This window comes from Clarias gariepinus, chromosome 21, assembly GCF_024256425.1.
Source record: "Clarias gariepinus isolate MV-2021 ecotype Netherlands chromosome 21, CGAR_prim_01v2, whole genome shotgun sequence".
Lineage (NCBI taxonomy): Eukaryota > Metazoa > Chordata > Actinopteri > Siluriformes > Clariidae > Clarias > Clarias gariepinus.
In genome coordinates this window covers 24,188,123-24,211,859 of record NC_071120.1, presented here as the reverse complement: position 1 = coordinate 24,211,859, position 23,737 = coordinate 24,188,123, and the positions used below count along the sequence as shown (strand labels likewise).

General features: G+C 38.3%; 1 protein-coding gene across 2 annotated transcripts; it reads left to right on the top strand.

Annotated features, from left to right (window-relative positions):
• The first annotated feature begins 2,747 nt into the window (after positions 1 to 2,747).
• si:dkey-98f17.5 (uncharacterized protein LOC569123 homolog) lies at positions 2,748 to 23,198 on the top strand. 2 transcript variants are annotated; one of them, XM_053480413.1, is made up of 12 exons: positions 2,748 to 2,880; positions 6,612 to 6,723; positions 6,904 to 6,997; positions 9,745 to 9,799; positions 12,749 to 12,889; positions 13,502 to 13,662; positions 13,770 to 13,868; positions 17,868 to 18,013; positions 19,203 to 19,374; positions 19,488 to 19,600; positions 21,193 to 21,280; positions 22,225 to 23,198. In XM_053480413.1, the coding sequence occupies exons 1-12, from the start codon at positions 2,766 to 2,768 to the stop codon at positions 22,279 to 22,281; spliced, it is 1,353 nt and encodes a 450-aa protein (XP_053336388.1). In that variant the 5' UTR covers positions 2,748 to 2,765; the 3' UTR covers positions 22,282 to 23,198. The 2 variants fall into 2 exon arrangements, with proteins under 2 accessions (XP_053336388.1, XP_053336389.1); XM_053480414.1 differs by lacking the exons at positions 21,193 to 21,280; positions 22,225 to 23,198 and having other exon boundaries at positions 19,492 to 19,597.
• Positions 23,199 to 23,737: the final 539 nt, after the last annotated feature.

The following is a 23,737-nucleotide window of genomic DNA, read 5'->3' as shown; positions in this document are numbered from 1 at the left end:
TGAAGTTCTCCTCTGCAGCAGTGGTAAGTTTTGGTCTTGCTTTCCTGGAATGGTCTCCATAAGAGGCAGTTCCATCATGGTGCCTAATGAGGTTTGCAGATGAACTTGACAATACTATTCTTGCAAGAACTGTTCCAGAACAATACTGAAAATAAATCAATAAATAAAATTTAAAAAACAATTAATTAGAAGGTGTGTGTAAGCTTTTGTCTGGTACTGTACACATACTGTATGCACACAAAAAAAACTTTAGTAACCCTAGTTAATCCCCTTCTCCTCCTGTCTGGCAGCTCCATCTTTAACATTCTCCACCCAAAATACCCAAAGTTTTTTCCTATTGCCATCTCAGGAAGTTTTTCCTTGCCACTGTCGCCGTCACCCTTGGCTTGCTCATCAGAGACATTTTATTCATTATTCATTCATTTATCTCATTATTATCTAGACACATACACACTTTCATAAATTAAAAAAAAAATTCTTTAAGCTGCCTTGAGACAATGACCGTTGTTAAAAGCGCTATATAAATAAAATTGAATTGAATTGAATATACCCCTCATCCTTTCTTTGATGTCCAAACCATCTTAATCTGGCCCCTCTAACTTTGTCCCTAAACAGTCCAACCTGCACTGTCAAAAAACCTCCTTCCCTCAGTCAGATCATTAAAGATGGGTCGTGGCTGGGTCTTCCAACATAACAATGACCCAAAGCACACAGCCAGGGAAACCAAGGAGTGGCTCCGTAAGAAGCATATGGACTATTTAAAAGCAAAAAAAACTGGCCTTTGAGGGTCAGAAATCTGGCTGATAAGCAAATGATCAAATAATTATTTGACACAGTAATTCAAAAATAAATTGTTTAAAAAAAATCAATGTGATTTCCGGATTTTTCTTTTTAGATTCTGTCTCTCACAGTGGAAATGCACCTACTGTTTACTGAAAATTGTAGACCCTGTAAGTGAGAGAACTTGCAAAATCACAGGGTGATCAAATGCTTATTGCATATATATACAAACCGGATTCCAAAAAAGTTGGGACACTACAAATCGTGAATAAAAACTGAATGCAATGATGTGGAGGTGCCAACTTCTAATATTTTATTCAGAATAGAACATAAATCACGGAACAAAAGTTTAAACTGAGAAAATGTATAATTTTAAGGGAAAAATATGTTGATTCAAAATTTCATGGTGTCAACAAATCCCAAAAAAAGTTGGGACAAGGCCATTTTCACCACTGTGTGGCATCTCCCCTTCTTCTAACAACACTCAACAGACGTCTGGGGACCAAGGAGACCAGTTTCTCAAGTTTAGAAATAGGAATGCTCTCCCATTCTTGTCTAATACAGGCCTCTAACTGTCCTGACTAATCGTCTTGGGCCTTCTTTGTCGCACCTTCCTTATGATGCGCCAAATGTTCTCTATAGGTGAAAGATCTGGACTGCAGACTGGCCATTTCAGTACCCGGATCCTTCTCCTACGCAGCCATGATGTTGTGATTGATCCAGAATGTGGTCTGGCATTATCTTGTTGAAAAATGCAAGGTCTTCCCTGAAAGAGATGACGTCTGGATGGGAGCATATGTTGTTCTAGAACCTGAATATATTTTTCTGCAGTGATGGTGCCTTTCCAGACATGCAAGCTGCCCATGCCACACGCACTCATGCAACCCCATACCATCAGAGATGCAGGCTTCTGAACTAAGCGTTGATAACTTGGGTTGTCCTTGTCCTCTTTGGTCCGGATGACATGGCGTCCCAGATTTCCAAAAAGAACTTCGAATCGTGATTCGTCTGACCACAGAACAGTCTTACATTTCGCCACACTCCATTTTAAATGATCCCTGGCCCAGTGAAAACGCCTGAGCTTGTGGATCTTGCTTAGAAATGACTTCTTCTTTGCACTGTAGAGTTTCAGCTGGCAACGGTGGATGGCACGATGGATTGTGTTCACTGACAATGGTTTCTGGAGGTATTCCTGAGCCCATTCTGTGATTTCCTTTACAGTAGCATTCCTGTTTATGGTGCAGTGTCGTTTAAGGGCCCGGTGATCACGGGCATCCAGTATGGTTTTACGCCCTTGACCCTTACGCACAGAGATTGTTCCAGATTCTCTTAATCTTCAGATGATGTTAAGCACAGTTGATAATGATAACTGCAAAGTCTTTGCAATTTTTGCTGGGTAACACCTTTCTGATATTGCTCCACTATCTTTCTGCGCAACATGGTGGGAATTGGTGATCCTCTACCCATCTTGTTGCCAATTGACCTAATTAGTGTTAATTGGTCTTCCAGCTCCTCGTTATGCTCAAATTTACTTTTTCCAGCCTCTTATTGCTACTTGTCCCAACTTTTTTGGGATTTGTTGACACCATGAAATTTTGAATCAACATATTTTTCCCCTTAAAATAAAACATTTTCTTTTAAGTTTAAACTTTTGTTCCGAGATTTATGTTCTATTCTGAATAAAATATTAGAAGTTGGCACCTCCACATCATTGCATTCAGTTTTTATTCACTTTTTTGGAATCCGGTTTGTGTATATATAAAACAAAATTTGGACCAAAAAAAGGGGCCAATTGCGGTTTTCGTTTCGTATTAAATTTGTAAAGAAAAGAAAATTATATATATATATATATATATATATATGAGAAAAAATGGCCATATGGAGGCGCTAAAATGCCTCTTTGTATATAAAGGTGTTTGGTGTCACACTCTAAAGCGTCCCCCTGTATTCCTGCTCAGCATAAAGAGTTCCTGTTCGGTGTCAAAATGTCGGGCAATAGAAAAAGCCGCTCACTAGCCAACACTTTGGAAACAACTATAACCACACCGAGCGAGAGGATTCTTAAAGAATGTCACAGTCTGTATATCGACGACGCAAACGGTAAATACACGTTAGAGACATTTATTAACAACACAATAGTCTGGAGTCAGTGAACGCTGCATGGCTGCCTTACAGCATAGATATAAAGTTATTTTAAAGAATACAGACTCATGGGTTATTTTTTATTTTTTATAAAATGCTTATTATTGTTTTAGGAAAACCAGCGTGTTCGTTAATAATGTAAGAAATGTGGCAAGCAATAAATGTCATTCATTCTGCATTTGTTTTTACTCACCTCCAGTGTGTGTTCAATAGCAGGCCAGAATTAAGGTTTTAAATGCATGACTTAGGATTTGTGGATCATTAAGATCATTATATATGTTATAATTTCATGTTATTGCTGCATGAATAAAGGATAAACTACTTTTTGGGAGGTGAAAAGCCTATAGCAGTGCTAAGTACAGTTCCTGATGAAAATGTGAGCGGTGCTTGCCATGTTATAGATATAGCTGATGTCATAGCTGATGTTGGTCTCAATGTTAAGTTCATGGAAATCCCTTAGAAAAGTCATAGCACCCCATTCCTGAATAAGGCACACGATTTGACACCTCATTCATGGGTCTACGACAAACGATGTGGGACTAGTTACGCACCAAACTTTTGTATGGAAGAAGAATAGTAAGAAAGAAGAAAATAATACATTATAAGTATTTTATAATAGTAATACACAAATAAAAAGCCTGTGAGATAATAATAGTAGTGCTTCACTTTGCAAGCACCACTAATTAACATATATAAACGTACAAGTGTGAGTCAAAAATGATACACTTTTTTACATTTTTATTATTATTTTTTAGAAAAGACAAATACAATTTTTTTTTCACGTGAACTTCTTGCTTTTCAATACAAGCTTCCCTCTTTTAAAAAAATGTTTTTTTAGAGGACCAAGCAGGTGAAAGTCCATAGGCAGCAAGATCAGGACTATAGGGAGAAAGCTTTAACACCTCAAAGCGAAGAGCGTCAGTAGTAGAAATGGGACGCACCACTCACCTCCTGATGGGCGGTGCTGATTCAATTAAAACTGTGATCACTATTTTATAAATATCCCGATTCGATATTTCATTTTTCCCCCAATTTTGTTACAATTTAAACCTTTAGAGTAGAGTTAATGAGTAATTAAATGTAGCTCGTTCCTTATAACATTATTATTATAAAAAAAAAATTAATTTTCTGATCAAGTACAGCATTTAAACAATATATATATATTCAAATAAAAGTTTAACATTTAACTAAGCAAACTTGGAAAATAACACGCTCTTAGCATACAGGATGAAAATGAGTAAATAGTTCAGAGTGCACCACCTGTAGTATTATAAAGAAATGGTGATGTTTTACCTCCTCAAATGCCTCGAAAGTCTGAAAACTCACCTTGCTCTTAGCATACAGGATGAAAATGAGTAAATAGTTCAGAGTGCACCACCTGTAGTATTATAAAGAAATGGTGATGTTTTACCTCCTCAAATGCCTCGAAAGTCTGAAAACTCACCTTGACTGTGAGCACGCTTAAATTCTTTTGGGACTGGTGTTAGCATGTGTAATGTGTGGGTTTAGGACTAATTTGCTGATTTTAATTGAGACTAATTGAGAAGCTGAGACTAATTCGCTAAATCTAAGGCTGATCACCGGTCACGGCCAATCAAACTGAAAACCAGCCCCTATTCATTAGGCTTCAGCTCTTCAGTAAGCGTCTCACTGTAACGAGCGCTGTTGATTGTTGAGCTTTTTTCCTTATAATGTTCCTAAACTGGCCCTTGAGAATCCCAGAAAACGTTACGCATTGATGAATTTTTCAGCTAATGGTTGACTTTTGAACTTTTTCTCAGTCAATGATTGATGATGTTTCTGTTCCATACCCTGCCGTTTACTCTCAGACTCGTAGTGATGAATCCATGTCTCGTCACCAGTAATAAATCTTTATAGGAAACTTTCACTTTCCACAGAGGATCGATGCAAATTTTATTTGGAGATATTCAAACACTTCTGTTCATGCTCTTCTGTGAGTTATTTTACCCTAAGGTACACCCTCAGACCACAGAAAAACCACAAATCACTGCACACTGCAAATCACAAGCAGGACATCCGTTTTGGCTTGCACCACAGTTACTAATGAGCGAATGTTACACGTTCACACCTGCGCAGCAGTGAAGGGGAGACCGTAGCCTTGAGCCGAAAACGCTGATAAAACAGAAGTTTTAATATAACCAGAATGGAGGTGCTTTTTGACCCACGCTTGTAATTCACAGTGAATTACAAAATTTGCTAAACAGAGTAAATCATTTTGGTACTTAAAGGCATATAACATTGGAAACACACCTACTGTATACATTGATTTTTCGTGGTGGGTGGGCCTACTGTAAATGTTTTTGCAAATCTGAGCTATAGCCATTTTCCCCAAAAAATTCTAGTACTTCCAGTACAAGAGGAACCGGTTAACTGATTACATCTACATACAATAATAATAAGAATAATAATAAGAAGAAGAAGAATCCAGCATTAGTAGTCCATTATAACCTTAGGATCAAACCATTAAAAGGATAAAAGCACTGTTATGTTATTACATGATTTGCACATATATATTTATATCACAATGGATCTCTCTCACGTACCACTAAGGTTGATTCAGATTTAACCCCTGATCATGACCTCACTACAGTAATACTCAATCTGGCTCAGTATCTACCACTAAAATGAGGTGTGAAACATAAGTATTCTTCAGGCCATTGTGCTTTATGAGAACTACTGTATACTATCGTGGGTTCTTGACTTTGATTGGTCAGGAAATGACATATATGAGCAGTCCGCAGTAATTCCAGCTCTATTGCAGATTACAAGATGAAATTACGTTCTCTCATCCTATTCAGTTATATTATAGTATAACCGAAGTATAGCCGAAGACAAATTAGTACAGATGAACGCACCATAAAATGCATAAAGAATAAAATGTATGATTGTTAATATAATGAGTTTTCTGTCAGGACGTTTATTTATACAATACAGTTGACACCCCGAACTAATCTCATTTCCATATATAGGAGTTACTATATAACCCCCCTCCCTCCCGCTCTTTCAACACAACTGTTAACACAACTGTTAATTTTCACGCTGTTTACACTGTCTCTTCCTGTTTCATTTTTTTGCACATAGGCAATCATGCTATAATCAGACTTTTCACTTTATATCGTTATGTTCGACAATCATAACTGCTCCTGCCAGCCATCCTTATGCCATTTACATTATTCATTATAACAGCACATCAATACACATCTGTACATATTTCTAATTTATTTTTGCTTGCACATATTTATTTCATTGTATTTTTATTTTATGTTGTGTATATGATATAAAATCTTTCTGTTTGCCTCCTTAATTTAATTTTTTTTAATCTATTCTCATAAACTTAGTGAATGTTATAGATACTGTAGGCTCCAGATGTGGAAAACATATCCTTTCTTTTTAGCTTTAAATACATCGACCATTACACATGTTAGTTTCCTAATAGTATACATGTACAAATCAACTAGAAATCTTGCATTAATAATATTAACTAATAATAATAATAATAATCATCATCATCGATAATTTAACCAGTGGCCATTTTTACATTTACAGGTAATCAGTTTGTGTTTACATAAAATACTCCTAGTCACTGTTTATAATCGTAGGATATATAAATATATATTGTGTGTGTGTCTGTCTGTCTGTCTGTGTGTGTATATATACACATTCTTTAGGCCTGGTGAAAATAGCCTCCAGCCTCGGCCTGAGATTGCTGCCACCTCGAAAGAAGATAATAGTGATGATTATGGGTAATCACTCTGCGGGGAAAAGCTCCTTTATTAACTGGTAAATCTTATTCGAACACTCTGTTACTCCAAACAGCAACAGTCTAACTAGAGAGTTTAATGTTGAGACTCATATGTCCGATTTTCTTTACATCGTTCAGCATCAGTCAGACCCCGGGATCCACGTTAGTACTGATTTTAATTTGCAATTATTATTATTATTTTTTTTAAACTATCCCAGGTATGTCGAGGAGCACATTCAGAAGACAGGCGTCGCCATAGAAACGCAAGGATTCACATTCATAACCAGCGGCAGGAAACGAGAATCGCTAACCGTAAGTTCTCTGTCTGTAGTGGTTGTTAGTAGCTCAGAGGAACATCTCTGATATAAGAGGCTTTATTAAGGAATGTGTTATTATTAGTGCTGTCAATCGATTAAAAAAAAAATTGACTAATTAATCGCACAATTTTTTGCAATTAATCGCGATTAATCACAATTAAAAGACTGAAACTTTTTGGATATGTAAATGTAAATAATTAATGTAAACTCAAGACAATGAAACTATTTAAATTCAAATATGATTGTTTATTGGAATTTTTGTTTAACTTGTAACACAGATTTTCTCATGTAAACAACATACCTGCAATAAACCATCAATATTCTCCAAATTAACTGTTGGCTTGAAAGCCATATTTATTACAGAAATAAAAACACAGGTATGTGCCATTTGTGTCATTTGAATTTCAAAACAATCAATGCAATTTACATTGGCGAGGCCCTGTAGAGATTGTTTCGGTGGGGTGTTTTGCTTTTAAGTGATATGTCAAAGACGAATCTTCTCTGGTATTTAAATTCAGCTTTGCAAAATGTACAGATTACTTTTGTTTTATCCACAGAACCATCCGGCAGAGTTTTATACTGAAACTTTCCGTCTAAAAGTCCTTCCTTGGTCTTATCCATACTTCTTTGCACGTTGAACACACGTCGGCCACAACAGGAAATAAAAAAAACTGCAACCGCGTTAATTGCGTTAATTTTTTTTAATGCGTTAAATATTTCAAATTAATCGCATGCGTTAACGCACTAATTTTGACAGCACTAGTTATTATACATTCATTCGATAAAGTGATTCTTGTCATTCTGTTCTCACTGATGTTATTTTAGCGAAACAAGGAAATTATACATATACTCACTATTGAACAGTATATACAGTGAGGTCAATAAGTATTTGATCACCCTGTGATTTTGCAAGTTCTCTTACTTAGAAATCATGGAGGGGTCTACAATTTTCAGTATATGCTGAAAGTTGTAGACCCCTTCATTATTCAAAATCACAGGGTGAACAAATACTTATTGACCTCACTGTATGTCTGGATGCTCAGGCTTTAAAAGTAAATTTTTTTCTTTAGTCTTTTCAGTAGAGTGATACCAAATTTAATCTGTTCCCAAGACGAGCTCTTATGGCAAAATTTTGTATTGCGAAGCGCATTTCCCATAGGAAATATTGTAAATAATGCAGATAATCAGTTCCTGCCACCCAGAAATATTGCCAATAGTATCAATTTCCAACACTATAATCATATTTTTGCATATAAAAACAATCTAAACATTTAGAAAGGCTGTGAATGTAGTAAAATATTAAATAAATACACAATAAATAGACCTCATTTATCCTTCCTCTTGGCACCGGCTGCTTTAAAAACTAAACTAAAAGTGGCTCCCATTTCTTCCTGCTACCGTTCACAAATTATGTGAGAAATTCGATGTAGCCTTTAGTTAGCTGTGTCACAAATTTCGGTAATTATCTTATGAATGTGTTAAAACAAATTTAGGTTTTTTGAAAAGGTGTCTGGACAAAATCTGGCATTCCCAAAAAAAAAGACTGCAGACAAATTTGAGTAAGCACAAAAGACAAATTTTAATGTAAGGGTTGCAGACAAATTTGGGGATTTGAGGGAGACCAACGAGCAAAATTGGTTATGAGGAAGAGCTGCAAACAAAATTGGTTATATGAGGAAGAGCTGAATAAAAAATCAGGTATCAAGCTAATTTGTGTATTTGAGGAAAAGTTACAAAAAGAATTGGTTATTTGAGTGCGAGCTGCAAACAAAATCGGCAGAGTCGCATATGTAATTAGGATTTTGAGGAAGGGTTGAATACAAAATGTATTATTTAAGGAAGCACTGCAGATAAAATTGTTTATGCCGAAAAGATCTATAGATACGATCGGGTGTTTGAGGGAGAGCTGCAGAAGAAGTCGAGCAGTTGAGAACACATCACGGACAAGCTCATGGATTTGAGAATCAGACAAACAAAATCGAGCATTTGTTCGTGAGCACAGCAGATGAAAACGGGTGTTCGACAACTCGACGCGGACGAAATTCAGTATTCGAGACAGGGCTGCAGACAAAAACTAACGTTTGAGAAAGTGTGGGGGCGAAATCTGGCCTTCGAACAAGCGTCACGGACAAAATGCACGCATTCGGAAAAGCGCCTCCGAAGAGGCTGGGCATTTTCAGAAAAAATAATGTCGAGTTTCATTTTACATTTGGGTTTAAATGAGAACAGTGGACACTGTGCATGTGTGTGTGTGTGTGTGTGCTTCTGAGTGTAGCTGTGTTGGTGGTATGTTCCGGGGTGTTAAGAGTTGTCAGAAAGCCACAGAGTGTCATCTTACACCACACATCTCTCTCTCTTGCATGCACACACACTCACACTCTCACACACACACACCCACAGATTCTCTTTCTGTTTGATTCACTGTGAATGAGAGATGAATAACGGAGTTATACCAGAGGAGGGGTTTTAAAAGAGAGATTATCAGCCATACGCAGGAAGAGCTGAAACGGAAGAGAGAGAGAGAGAGAGAGAGAGAGAGGAGCTGCAGCTGAGACTGTGATGTAGAGAGAGAGAGAGAGAGAGAGAGAAGGGAGGCTCCCTCTAGCTGGCCCTGGCTTCTCTCTCCACACACACACGCTCAGCGTTCTGCTCCGCTCATCACCACTGTATGACTGGTCTGTTTCCTCACGCTGTCTTATTTCTCTCTCTCTGTCTCTCTATCTGTCTGTCTCTCGCTCACAGGGCAATGCCACGCTGCATCTTTACCCACATTTCCGACCACTCCTGGAGTTTAAAGGTAGGAATCCGACGCTGTCGTAGCATCAGAGATTCAGCATTGCTCTTACGTACTACTGCCTTCCTAGGATAGGGTTGTAGAATTTGTCTGTGTTATAAAATGTATATGTATATATTTATATTTTTTCTTTCTGCGAATCTGTTCAATCACTTTGATCAGCATGGTAGAAAACCGAATTAAACCTAAAGCATCTTTTTTATTGAATTGTGGTTGAATGCATACAGGTTTCAAGTGTGTCAAGTTACTTATCAAGATGCTTTTATTCTCTTATTGTAACATTTCATGAAATTTTTTTTGATGGAGTATGTAATGCGCAAATTCATACACAAGTTCGAACCTATGACTAATACCCCGATCCTGAGTCATAGCCCTTTCCTAACTACATCTTATTCATCATTAACGAAGAGCACGAGCTACAGTATACGATGACCGAGATCTTGTCTTGCAGAACAGCTGCTGTGATTATAATTGTTAAAGAATGATTATAATTGCTAAATCCAGGCACGTTCCCTGCCGATTTTAAACGATTCACCTTAGTTATCCTGATTGCGCCCCAGTTTCTGAGTGTATCATATCAGAGCGTGTTAATAAGCCCATGGTGTCAGAGAGTTCATCAGGCAGAGGAGGTTCTGAATCCAGCGCAGCCCGAGCCGGAGTGAGTCACTCCGACTGACACGAGCGCGCCATGAAAGACGGAGCCATCGGTGCTGCATGACACGTCACGTTAACAGCCTTGGCCTTGTAGCGCCACATACGGGCGGTCGGTTTAACCCCCTTGTCACACTTGCCGCATTTTCGTTCAGGACTTAAAGGAGGCGTGGGTATTTTTTGTACAGCCCCCTGCTGCTTGTAAGGAGAATTGCAAAAACACATTTCTTTAGAGAGTTACTTTTAAAATATGTGTGTTGCTCATTTCAGGACAAAAATCTTTTTTACAGTATCCTAACATAAGAAACAAAAAAAAAAAACGAGCCAGAGGTCTCCAAGATTGCATGCCGATTTTGTAAAGAATGTGTTTTTTAGGGCATATTTAAATTTCTGTTATTATTTCAGGTTTAGAAATATCTACATTATCACGCTCAATATCTAGAACGTGCACTTTTGAAAGAATAATATTTTTAGGAGGTGCAACATGACACGCACTGCACATGCTGTGGGTGCGGCTGGGAGTCTTGTTTGATTTAAGCGTTAGAAACGCAAGCTTCAAACGCAAGTTTCAAATGAAGAAACCAGCATGAGAGATTTGTATTTATTTCTAGTAAGAATTCGAAATTTATTTAATTTTCCCTCTCAACGATGAACGAGGACGAAGGATATAACAGGATATAATAAGTGTGACGTCAAAAGAGTATTGATTTTCAGCATGACTTTAAATATTTTTAAAAATTGTATTTGTAAATAAAAAAAAATGTTTTTAATAGTAGGTGCAGTCTTAGCTTTCGTTTTAGGTTTTGCTCAAATGGGCGTGGCCTGGTTCTTCCTTTCGTTAGACCTCTGATTGGTGCATGACGTCGTTCAGTCGTTCATTGCACCACTGCTCTCCTGTGCTGAGGATGACACGGCATTTTGCTGACCTTTGACCTTTCTTCAGGCACGTTAAACCCCATGTAGCGCTCCTCCTATAGCCCCCCATCAACCCAACCCCCCCTCCCCCCGGGCTAAGATGCCAGCGAATTACCTTCCCACCTTTCAGTGTGCTTAAAGAGCAGAGTTCGGAGAACGCCACGTGCAGCCGAGCGCCTCATGATTCCAAATCCATTTTCCAGAGCTATTTTAAGTCCTGCTTGCTCAGGGAGTTTGCCGTGCCGTTTGCGTCCCACCCCCTGGGGGGGGAGCGCTAGTGGACTGCAGGCCTCTATGCTGAGGTGTATAGCTGGTGCTCGATGTGTACCGTGTATGTTTGTCTGTGTGAGTTGCTTCGTAAGCGTTAATGTGTAGGTCGTGTGCGAGAATGGAAGGAGAGCAGAGACCTCAGGGAATGTTGATTAGAGCAGGAACAGGACTGTGATTTGTATGAGAGCTCGACCACCTGCTCCTGCTGTACTGAAAGCATTTCATTGTATCTTCAAAAAGAACCATTCTTAAAGTGGCGGTTTGTGATTCCGTTTAATTTTTTTAATTTTTTCAAATCCTTTACTTATATGTGAGAAGAATAAAAAAATATCGATAAGCCTGTACCTATCCACAGCGCTGTGCTGAAACGGGCTTGCCTTGTCTTCTAATGAAAAAGGCTGGTTAGTGCTGGTTTGGGGGCGGAGCTTATTTCAGGGCCGGAAAATTATAACGCGAAGACTGAACAACGAGTGAAAAAAATTAGGCAGATTTTATTCTAGTTTTTATAATATACTGTATATGCTCGAAAAACTAGGATTGTTACAGGTCCAGGAACAGTGCGAAACATCGCAGAGCGCAACTTTACAAGAAGATCCGCAGATAGATTAAGGAAGTTATTAATTTAATGACGTCTAAAACCCATGACACGGCAGGTTTACAGTTTAATGGAGGTCTCGCTGGCCTGGCGTTGCTTCACAGTCGTTCTTCACTGGCTAGCTTTACGTGGATCCGCATTAAAGCTGCCAGTTGAAGAACTGTTGTGGGTAACCATGACAACACAAGGGGTGTGGCCACGTCCTGATGAGGCATGTCAATGAAGAAACAGAGCAATCGAACCAATGAAGTTAACAAGCAGTAACGTAGTACGTTGGTGTTTAATATGAAAAGATTTTTTACAATTATTATTATGATTATGTGGAAATCGTCGCGTGTCCTTGTCCTAAAGATCAGACCAGCTAGTGTGCCACCCAGCTGCCACATGATTGGCTGATTGGATAACTGCGTGACACGAACGACCAGGTGTACACGTGTTCCTGTTAAAGTGACGGGTAAAGGTATACACGTATCTGTATATTATATACACACGCGTTTTGGTAAACCGTGTGTGTGTTCTAGGACTCACGGATTACTTGTCGGCTGAAATCTCCACCTCAAAGCAGAAGAAGTTCAGCCTGGTGACGTTTGTGGACACGCCCGGCCTCGTGGACGGAGACATGGTGTATCCGTTTGACGTCAACAGCGCCATCACGTCATTTGGTGAGGACGATAGAGATCACTTATCTGTACAGTATCTGTTGTTGTTGATGGGAATCGGGGAACCAGGGACGACCCGATAGGATATTATCACGATACCTAGGGGCCGATTCGATTTGGTATTGCCATTCTGTAAGTATTGTGAATTTAAAAACAAGTAATGATCAAACAAATGAATACATAAATAAATATTAAAGCAAAATCATTTGCTCCTACTACACAGGATGACATGCTGCCTGCTAATCTGTGAACAGTTTCCATATATTATCGTTCAGTATTTCCATATATAACTTAAAAATTAATAAATAAATAACATTACAGGAGAATATATGTATAGCTGTGAAGAAAGAAATATAGTACAAGACCGATCAGTTTTCAGATGGAAACAAAAGAAAACCGTGTACGCTCCTGAGATTTGCATAAAATAGAAAGGAGCGAGTGTGACAAAGGTACCAAAAGAACTCATATTCTTCATCAAGCTCAGTAAAATCTAGCGTACATGACATTAGAGGGGTGTATTTACTTTTGTGAGTGGATGTACAAATTTAAAAAAAAAAAACGTTTTCTGGAGTGGCGATACTATAACCGGCTGTGATGTTTGTGTGTGTGGATCAGGCGAGCAGGCGGACCTGATCTTCGTGTTTTTCGACCCGATGGGCCAGGCGCTGTGTAAGCGAACGCTCAACATCGTGGAGAAGCTGAGTGAGAAGTGCGGAGACAAATTACGCTTCTACCTCAGCAAAGCTGACGAGGCAGGACGCGAGACTGACAGGCAGGTGGGTGTGGCTTTAAGCGTGTGTGTGTGTGTGTGGAGCAACTCTTGATGTGTTCTCTTGAAACAGCTTAATGATGCCTTTTTTTTTCTTCCCCTCCTTGTTCACAGAGAGTCATGATGCAGATAGTTCAAGAGCTTTGCCGCAGACCGGGGCTCAACAAATGCGGCTTTGAAATGCCGACCATATACATCCCCAATCCACAGAGAGTAAGACACACACATACACACTTACAGTACACTGAATACTGGACGTGGAACAGAATAAGAAACCTGCTGCGTGATAATAAATAGAAACGCTTTCGATAAAGAACGGAAAGGAACAAGAGTATTAAACTGGGTTGAGTTTTATTTGTGTGATACTTTTAACAATACTCAAAACACAGCCGATTGAGATCCCTAGGATGGAGACTGGAGAGGACATTGATGATTTGTTCCCGTTACTATAGCAACCGAAGCGAAACACATGACCCCGTGTATCCCAGAGAAATAAATAAATAAAAATACTGGACACTGGTACTGGCTTTTTGTCAAGTCACCAAAAAAAAAAAAATTTGATTTACCCAATTATATTACATCTTAATAATCTACATGTTTTTTCTCTACTGAAGGATAAAAAAAAAAAACATCCCTGGAACCTGTAATCCAAACCTGCGGTATAATAAAACACAAAGCCGTAAGAGGAAGCGGTTTTGTCATGCTTTAATAGAACGGCGACAAACAAAAAAGGCACGATAAAACCCGCAGCCCTATAAATCTTGTTATTTATTATTAATCATATTCACAGTGAGCAATCTTATTCAAGGCAGGTTTGGTTGCTAAGCAGACATAAACATAAAGGTGTCCTATGGACAGGATGCTCGCTGGCGTGTAATGATTTAATTAGCGCTTGATGCCTGTACTCGAAAATCTTCCAGCCTTTCACCAGATTGTGAACAAACACATTTTTAGTTTAATAATCTTATAACCATTGATATCCATTACACGGTGCTCAATGAAGGCAGATTAAATGTGTTGTCTGTAGTAATCACTTCACACACACATTAGACAAGACGCAAGAGACGCAAGCCCTCGCCACGAGCGTGTTATTACTTTAACAGATGTTAATTAAGCGTTAAGAGGGCGGGGTAGGCATCAGGTTGAGATTTCCATCTTCCTGCCTCCGAATGCTGAGAAATGACAACTGCTGCGTCAGAGCAAACGGATTCATCTTTCTACAGTATGTCTCTCCTTTCACGGCTAAAAGCTTTTTGCTTTAAAAGCATAGACGGATATAAATTTAATATCACGGTTGTTCTGGAGGTTTCTGAGATCTTCTCGAAACAAAGCGCTTTCATGATACATGGATTTGCGTACTGTACATATATATATAAACTGTATATATATGTAAATTAGAGACCTATATAGTTGTCCTTCATAGATGCCAGAGATACAGTGATAGTAATAGTATTAGTACTAGGGTTAGTTATAGTTAAGGCATTGGACTACTGTTCGGAAGGTCGCAGGTTCAAGTCCCATGACCACCAAGTTGTCCCTCTTAGGCCCTTAAGTGCTCAGATATACACTACCGTTCAAAAGTCTGGGGTCACTTTCTAACTCCATGATCGTTCTTGATTTTTATTTCTTTCCACATTGTAAAGGAATGCTGAAGGCGTCCAAAAAATGCATTAATCTCCTTTGGACAGTTGATATTGAGATGTGTCTGCTACTTCTGCTCTGTAAAGACTTCATAACGCCTCTAATCTGAGGTCATTTTTTTAGGCTGATAACTCTAAATGAACTTCTCGTCTGCGGCAGAGGTAGGTTTTGGTCTCGCCCTTCTGGGACGGCCTTCATGAGAGCCGGTTTCATTATGGTGCTTGACGGATTTTGCAAATGCACTTGACAATAATGTTCTTGCAAGAACTATTACAGAAAGGCTGACCTCTGTGTTTTAAAATAACAACTAACTGTTGTTTTTCTTGTTGTTACGTAATTACCTAATTCCATATGTGTTATTTTATAGTTGTGAAATCCACAGTATTGTTGTAGAATGTAGAAAATAAATCACTAAATACAAACAAAGAAATTTGCAAGTGACCCCAAACTTTTGAGCGGTAGTGTATAATGGGATAAAAATGTTCAGTAAGTCATTCTGGACAAGAGCGACTACTAAATGCCTTAATGTAAATGTATGCAAATGAATTAATATATCATTAGAAATGTCTTTTTAAGTGCAGTAACGAATCTGGAGCGATGATGTTAGTAGCCAATGTTTAAAGAAAAATTTGGTAATGATCTTTTTTTCATCCCAGCCCCAGACATCTCTCCATCTTCAAACACTTCCTGTAAACCTACATCTACATCTTATGAATGAACAAAATTATAACGTTACAATACATTCATAAGGAATTATAAGCGTTGTAAGAAATACTGGGGGGCGTTCACATCAAACCGGGACTTTCTCATGAAAGGAGGCGTAAAACCGATTTAGAAAAAAAAAAACAGTCGCAGTAAAACATTTAAACAGTGCAAAGGTTTTAAATAGGGTGTAAAAAAAATTACGGATAATTTGTTGCCAGCTTGCAGAAGACACGCATCTGTCTGTAGGAACTGTACACACATTCATTCACCAACGCTACTTACACATTACAGGAACACAGCTGGGAGTTATTGCCATAAAAAGCGTATATTAAAAAATATGTAGTGAGAAAAATTATCTTAGGGTTAAAATTATTTTCTTTTGCAGAACTTTCTGCAGTTACATTCTGTGATACTGGACTTATAGGACATCCTGTCTATTCAGTCCCTTTACAGTAATCAGGTAAAAATCAGGGCAGGTCTCAGTGGTGGTGTAACATTGTGCAAACCGAGACAGTAAAACTTATCAGAAAAACAACTTCAGTATGCCAGGGAGGATAAACATTGGACTTTGGAGCAGCGGATAAACGTCCTGTGGTCATGAGGTCAGATTGACTTTATTCTGGAATGATGGGCGTGTCAGGGTGAGAAGGGAAGTGCATGAAGTGATGCACCCATCATAGATAGTGGCCACTGTACAAACCTCTAGGAGGCAGTGTTATGATCTGAGTTGCTTCAGTTGGTCAGGTCTGGTCTCAGCAACATTATGTGGCGATTAAATTAACCTAAATGTACTAAATGACCAGGTTATCACATCCATGGAGTTTTTCTTCTCTGATAGCACAGGTAATCTCAGGAGACAAATAGTGAAAGAGGAATTATTTTCACTGGACACCACAGAGTCCTGACCTTAACCACATCGAACGTCTTTGGGATGTGCTGGAGACGGATTTCCGGACTGCTTAGACTCTCCCATCATCAATATACTCCGGATAAAAATAAAAAGCCAGGGGCAAATGTGCGCTTTAATCAAATCATTGGGAATATTAGAGCGTGCAACTTTTAGACGGACAGGGTATATAGAGCATCTTAAGTACAGTATGATTCTTTATAGAAAGCTTGAAATGAGGCGGGAGGGTTCAAAAGCCTGCGTGTTTGAGGCTCATCCTGTAGATCAATGGTTAGCTCGGCTAATTTGATAAAAAAAAAAAAATAAACTTAGCCTTAGGTGAGGGCATTTTTTTTTTGTCTTATTGCCCCAGAATTAATCTGAAGAGTGCTTTATGTGGACAAAAGTTCTAGTCCTGCATACTTGGTGGTCCAGCAAAAATGAAGAAGTGATACAAAAGCAGATTTAGAGTCTAAATCACAACGTGTTCAAGAGGTTTGTTTTTAAAAGTGGCGCGGTGGTAAAGTGCTCGCCGTATCATCCGGAGATCACGAGTTCAATTCCCGGTTGATGCTGTAACCTCTCGCAGCCGGAGGTCTAGAGAGAGCTGATTGGCCGAGCTCTCTCAAAGGGGAGGGATTAATTACACATTACAGCCAATCAGGGGCGTTTGTGAGCTCAAGCAAGCGGAAGGAGTGGATAGCGTTGTTCTCCAAGCAAGTGTGTTACGCCACCCACAACGGTGCGTGAGCGAGCAGATGCGATCGGCTGGCGTCACGTGGTTCAGAGGAAACACGTGCTAGTCTTCGGCCCTCCCGACTAAGTGGTGGTAGTAGCCTTACTGTGGGAGCCCTCAGTGACGGGGAGGAATTGGATACAACAAAATTAGGTAGAAAACCGGGGAAAAATCCTAACTGTGAGATTTACTTTTGCGGTGGAATGTTTACACAATGCTTTGCTCTTTTCCCGTCTTTTCCTAGCCGAGCAGGTGCGTGAATCAGATCGACGAGGTGTGTGAAACAATAGAGAAGAGCATTAACCAGGCGGTGCAGAAGACCTTGGACCAGCTGGAGAAGGACTGTGACCTCATCGCCTCGTCCATTAGCGATAAGCTGGAGCAGGACAGGTTTGTTCATCTCTCAGCCTCCGCTTCTGTCTTTTACTGATTCTATCTTTTATTTTTAGTCTGTCATTTATTTAACTGTATCTTTTTATTTGTATTTAATTTTGGAGCTTTAAAGGGGCAGTTTTACACTTTTTCAGCCCCCTGCTGGCAGGGAAGTGAATTGCACAAAAAGCTCATTTCTACTGTATTAAACTCCACCCATTTGTTGTTACAATTGATTGAACTCGGACTTGGGAAGCCGGACATGTTTGTACATACGAGTTTAAAGGCGCTGATTATGATGGAAAGCAAATTCAAGTGGTTTTGGCTGAGAAAAAAAGTTATTTAAGTGTGTTCACTTCATAACTACGATATTACCAGTAAGATGTAAAGGCAGCGTCTAAACTGGAATTTATGTAGCTTTTGAGCTTAGGTGTTTGAGCTGAAAAAAAAAACATGGATGCCCTTGTGAAAGTGTGTATTGTTAACAGAAAGCTAGCTAGCTAACGTTAGTGTTGCACGAATATACTGTATCCATGTACTTTGATCTAAAGAAAAACCTTTCTTTTAGCAAAGTGATATTTTATTGACATGGTCATGCTGCCTTGATCTTATGCTGTACTCAGGGTTGAGGAAAGTAAACACATACAGTAGGCGTCACTATACAGTACGTCGTCTCACTACGATATTTTGTGTCACACTATTATTCTGTCTGCTTCTAACACCTCCTAAACCCTTGATCAAACCTTTACAGAATTTTTTTAAAGGAATAAACAAAAAAATTAGAGACAAATTTATTGCACTGTTTCAAGACAGTTTTTGTTGTTGTTGATTAATTGTTATTGCTATATAATGTTATTGCTTGTGTGTTTACTTACTTTGCTGCACAGACAGGAGACACAAAAAAAACGTACCCTCAACTAGGAACTCCAAAAGTCAGGAAAGTCTTTTCAACGCCAAGTTCAGCATGAGAGTTTACGGCAACATGAGCTTGTCAATAAAATGTCACTTTGCTATTAGAAAATTTTATACTTTAAATCAGTATATAAGTACATCGCTAATGTTAGCTACCTAGCTTTTTTCGTTATCGTTAACAATACAGGTTTTTAAAAAATGTTAAAAATTGCTTACTGCACCTTTAAACCTGTGATGTTCTCCATGTGAGCTGTGAACCCTAAAAGCCTTCTATGTTTCCTCCTTGCTCCTGCAGGAATAACGTGAAATATAACAAGAGCAGCCGCTTTAACTCCTTCCTGTGCTGGTTTCTGGCCATCTTCCTTCCTGCTGTCTTCATTATCAGCTTCCTCGTTAATACGTTTGGACCCGAGGACCTAAGAGCCCTGGTGGGGGAGCAGATTGCTTCTGCACTCTACATAATTATGGTATCCGTTTGCCCACACACTCATAAACAAAAAGACAAAGAGACAAAGGAATATGAGTGTTGAGAATTGTATTTGAGTCATCCAGGTGTGTGTGTGTGTGTGTGAATTTTAAGGCAGTAGTGCTGTATCTGTGGGAGTGGATCCCTGAAGACGGGCAGGTGGTGGCCGTGATCACCTTCGGCGCGATGTGCTACTTTTTTCTTTTCCTCGCCAGGTATTTTGCACGGTAGGTGAAATCGGCTCAGCACTGTAGTGCAGAAGGTTTAGGAACACAAGAGGGCAGTGTAGGCCTGAAGCTGAACTTGTGCAGTTTTCATTTTTTCCTCTGGAGTACTTTCTTTTGTGTCATAAAGTCCCTTCCGGTAATATTGTATAGTTTTTGTGTTGATTTAGATATAACGTAAAATGATTGAATGAAACATACTGTATTGCATTACAGATTGTATTTTTGTATTTATGTACAGTTACACAAAGGGGGGAAAAAGATGCAAAAGCTTTAAAATAGTTTTATAAGTAATAATCAAATTAATTAAAACAGAATCACAATGTTTACATCATTTTATATTACATAAAAATATTATACAGTGTTCGAGTACCTCACATTAGCTTTCTTAGTGGAAGACCAGGGTTCGAGTCCCTCGCATTAGCTTTGTTAGTGGAAGACCAGGGTTCGAGTCCCTCACATTAGCTTTGTTAGTGGAAGACCAGGGTTCGAGTCCCTCACATTAGCTTTCTTATGTAAGAGCAGGGTTCGAGTCCCTCACATTAGCTTTTTTGTGAAAGACCAGGGTTCAATCCTTCACGTTAGCTTTCTTAGTGGACGATCAGGGTTTAAGTTCCTCACATTAGCTTTCTTAGTGGAAGATCAGGGTTCAATCCTTTATGTTAGCTTTCTTAGTAAAAGACCAGGGTTTGAGTCCCTCACATTAACTTTCTTAGTGGAAGACCAGGGTTCGAGTCTCTCACATTAACTTTCCTAGTGGAAGACCTGACAGTGAACCCCAGCCACCAGTCAATGCGCTCTCTCTGTCAGCCCCGAGCCCGGATAAAACGGTGAGGGTGTGTCAGAAAAACTAACCTGGTTAAAACCTGCGTATTGGATGAGCCGATGTCTCGACCCAAAATTGGAGCAGTGACAAAAAAGCAACAACTACTGTATACCCTGGATTAACATACACTGATCATTACAACAAACTTAAATAAATAAATAAATTCTTTCTTTACTACCGTATCAGCATCAGTTACTGATGATTTCATTTATATATTTGCTTATTTTTGGTTAAAGTTGCTCACAGTTGTTATCCAATAAAAAAGAAAAAGTAATTAATAAGGAAAAAATAATAAGTTAAATAAAATGAGATAGAATAAATAAAAAATAAATTAATTAATAAAAAACTGTAGACAGTAAGTACCATATTGCACACTAAACTTTTTGAATACCTTATTGCACAATAAATATGACCTAAGAGCACTGGTAAATATTGCACAATTAATACAATAATCTAATATGTATGTATTATTGTATTATTATATGAAATAGTGTATTACATTTTGGATTAATATGTAATATTATAATTATTACTGGTATGTAATATAATAATAATGAACAAGTAATGTATGTAAAAATCTTTTTTTTAAAGAAATACACTTAATAATCTTGCGATTGGTTTGTGTATGTACTGTATATATATCTGTATATAAAATAAAAGATACGTGATACCTTGTCATATCTTTGGTTGTACCTGTAGCATTTGATTGACAGGTATTAATGTGTCCTGACTCCTCCCCCTTCCCCTCCTCCTCCCCTTTCTTCTCCAGCCAGCACAGTAAAACTTTAAACAAGAAAGAGAAGAAGACTCTTATGGAGTGCAGTGAATATGTTAAGGATGTCCTGAAAGCCAAAAAGGTAAGTCTAGCTATACCTTAAACACCTGAAGGTGTGCTGTTACTGGAAAATAATCAGTAACAGAATGAAGCAGGGTTACTTTTACTATTATTTTATTCCATATATGCTGTACAATTCATTCTATCAGTAAAGAACAACAGGTCATACTGTTTTATTCATTAAACATAGTTGTGTTTAATGCTGTGGAACATCCATTAATTCTTATCACTTATGTTATAGCAGTTGCAAACAGTCATTCCATGCACTAACACTGGAGACTCCTTCCATAAATAAAAAAAAAAGTAATTTTTTTGTAAAAAAAAAAAAAAAAAAGACCGGATTTAGTGATGTATCGTCATTCTTTTGCGTGTCAATTTTTTTTCAATTATTTCTTAATTTCAGTATGTTTGCATTTAAGGTGTTAATATGTTGTAATTCCTCAATAATCCTACAGGCGGTGCACTCTAAACTATTCCCACATTAACAGGCAGTACAGCATCCTGTATGGTAGCAGAGAATTATTTAATACATTTATTTAGAACTCTAAATTGTTAAGAATTGTTTCTCTCGTCTCATCGTCTATACTGCTTCATCATGTATACAGGGTCGCGGGGGGCCTTGAGCTTATCCCAGGGGACTTAGGGCATGGGGCGGGGTACACCCTGGATGGGGTTGTTTAGAATTTAACAAAACTAAAAAATTATACTAAATCGGAAATTTATGGAATTGCAATACAGATCAAATCGCCACCTAGGTATCAAATCGCGGACAATTAGCCTAATGCTTTCAGTTAACCATTGCTATGGAAATGAAAAAACCCACAGGATTAAAACATTCATATGAGCCTGTGATTTTACCTTCTGACCCACCAGATTTCATGAAACACTATCCAATAATACATTTTAAAATTTTCACTTACCTAAATAATGTAACATTGTATAAACGTATGTGTCTCTTGGAAACAGAAGAAACTCTATGAAGAATATTTAAAGCAGTGCGCAGCCGAATACGACTTCAACTGACGGAGCGACGTGGAAGACTCATGAGCGAGGGGAATCTCGTAGCAGGAAACTGTAGCAAACAAATCTGCAGGGTAAATCTTATCACAGTTCACTTTTATTAAAGGATATTTATTCTATGTGTAAACATTATAGCTCTTATATTGTCTTATAGGGGTCAGTTGTATGTCCTCTAACTTCACAAATCACACAAATACTCAGTGCCTTAGTTTGTTTTTTTTTTTTTTTTTTTTTTTGTGGTTTAACATGAATGAACTTAACACCAGCCTGTACGTAATTTTCCTGCGTCTATTTACTCCAGCCAGCAGAATAGTATTGTTTACAAGTCAATAAGCTGCACTGATTCAGTGACTCAATAGTTTTTTGTTTGTTTTTTTGGAGCCGGATTTGTAATAAGGAGGCTTGAAAAGCCGACGTGTAAATGTGAAGTTCCTAAAGACAGGATGTGGTTTTTCAGCCACGTAAGAGTTAAACTGTGACTTCTGATCAAATCAAGCTGCCTTCCTCACTATTGCTATTAACTTTTGATCATTTAGGTGTTTTACTGTTCTATATGATATTATACTGTGATTGTAATCTTAAAGCAAAGACTAGAATCTAATAGAATTTTTTTACTTTGCTTATTCATAGGCGAACATTATATAAAATAATGTAAAACTGTACTCTGTACACAATAACCATAATGCACAACAGGTAGTAGAGTAACAGTTGATCTTTTAGAACTATTACTCGTCACACTGTGTGAGAAGATCTCGGCCGAACAGCCTGTACGATAAACGTGTCTTCCACATCACATAATAGGATAAAGGTCCTCTACTGACCTCAAAGGTTTTAGATGAGGAAAAATATTTGTTTCTCTTTATTAGCATGCTTTATTTGTGTTTTGCCATTGCTAATTGCTAATGTATTGCTAGGTAGCACTCTAAAGCCATACGTTCTGCTCATATTCAGGCAAATGCGGCAAAACTGGCAATACAGTGCTTCATGGTACATGTTTATAATGAACCAAAACGGTCCACAAATGCACCCCAAGACAAATAAATGAAATTTATCTCAAAGGCCCAAATCTGTCACTTACTGAAGACAAAATTGGAGGCAGGACAACTCACAAACAAGCAATAACTCAAGTGTGTGGTAGTTTTAACACACATGTTACATGGGGTTTTAATCACCTCACCAACTGAAAGCACAGGGTTAAAAAAAACATTTTGTTTGTGGTTAAAGTATTAAACCTTGTGTCCTGAGTTTTGTTAAATTTTGGCCTTCTAGTCCCCTTGCACTGCACCCACAATTCCGCAGCGCAAGAGAGAAAAAAAACGTTGGCTCAGTTGTGATCACGTGATGCTCAGCGTCAAAACAAGAAGCGCGAATACTCGGTACTCGTAAACCAAGACTTGCTCGTTTTTCAAGTCAAAATGTATTAAAAATCTTTGCTCGTCTTGCGGAACACTCGCAAACC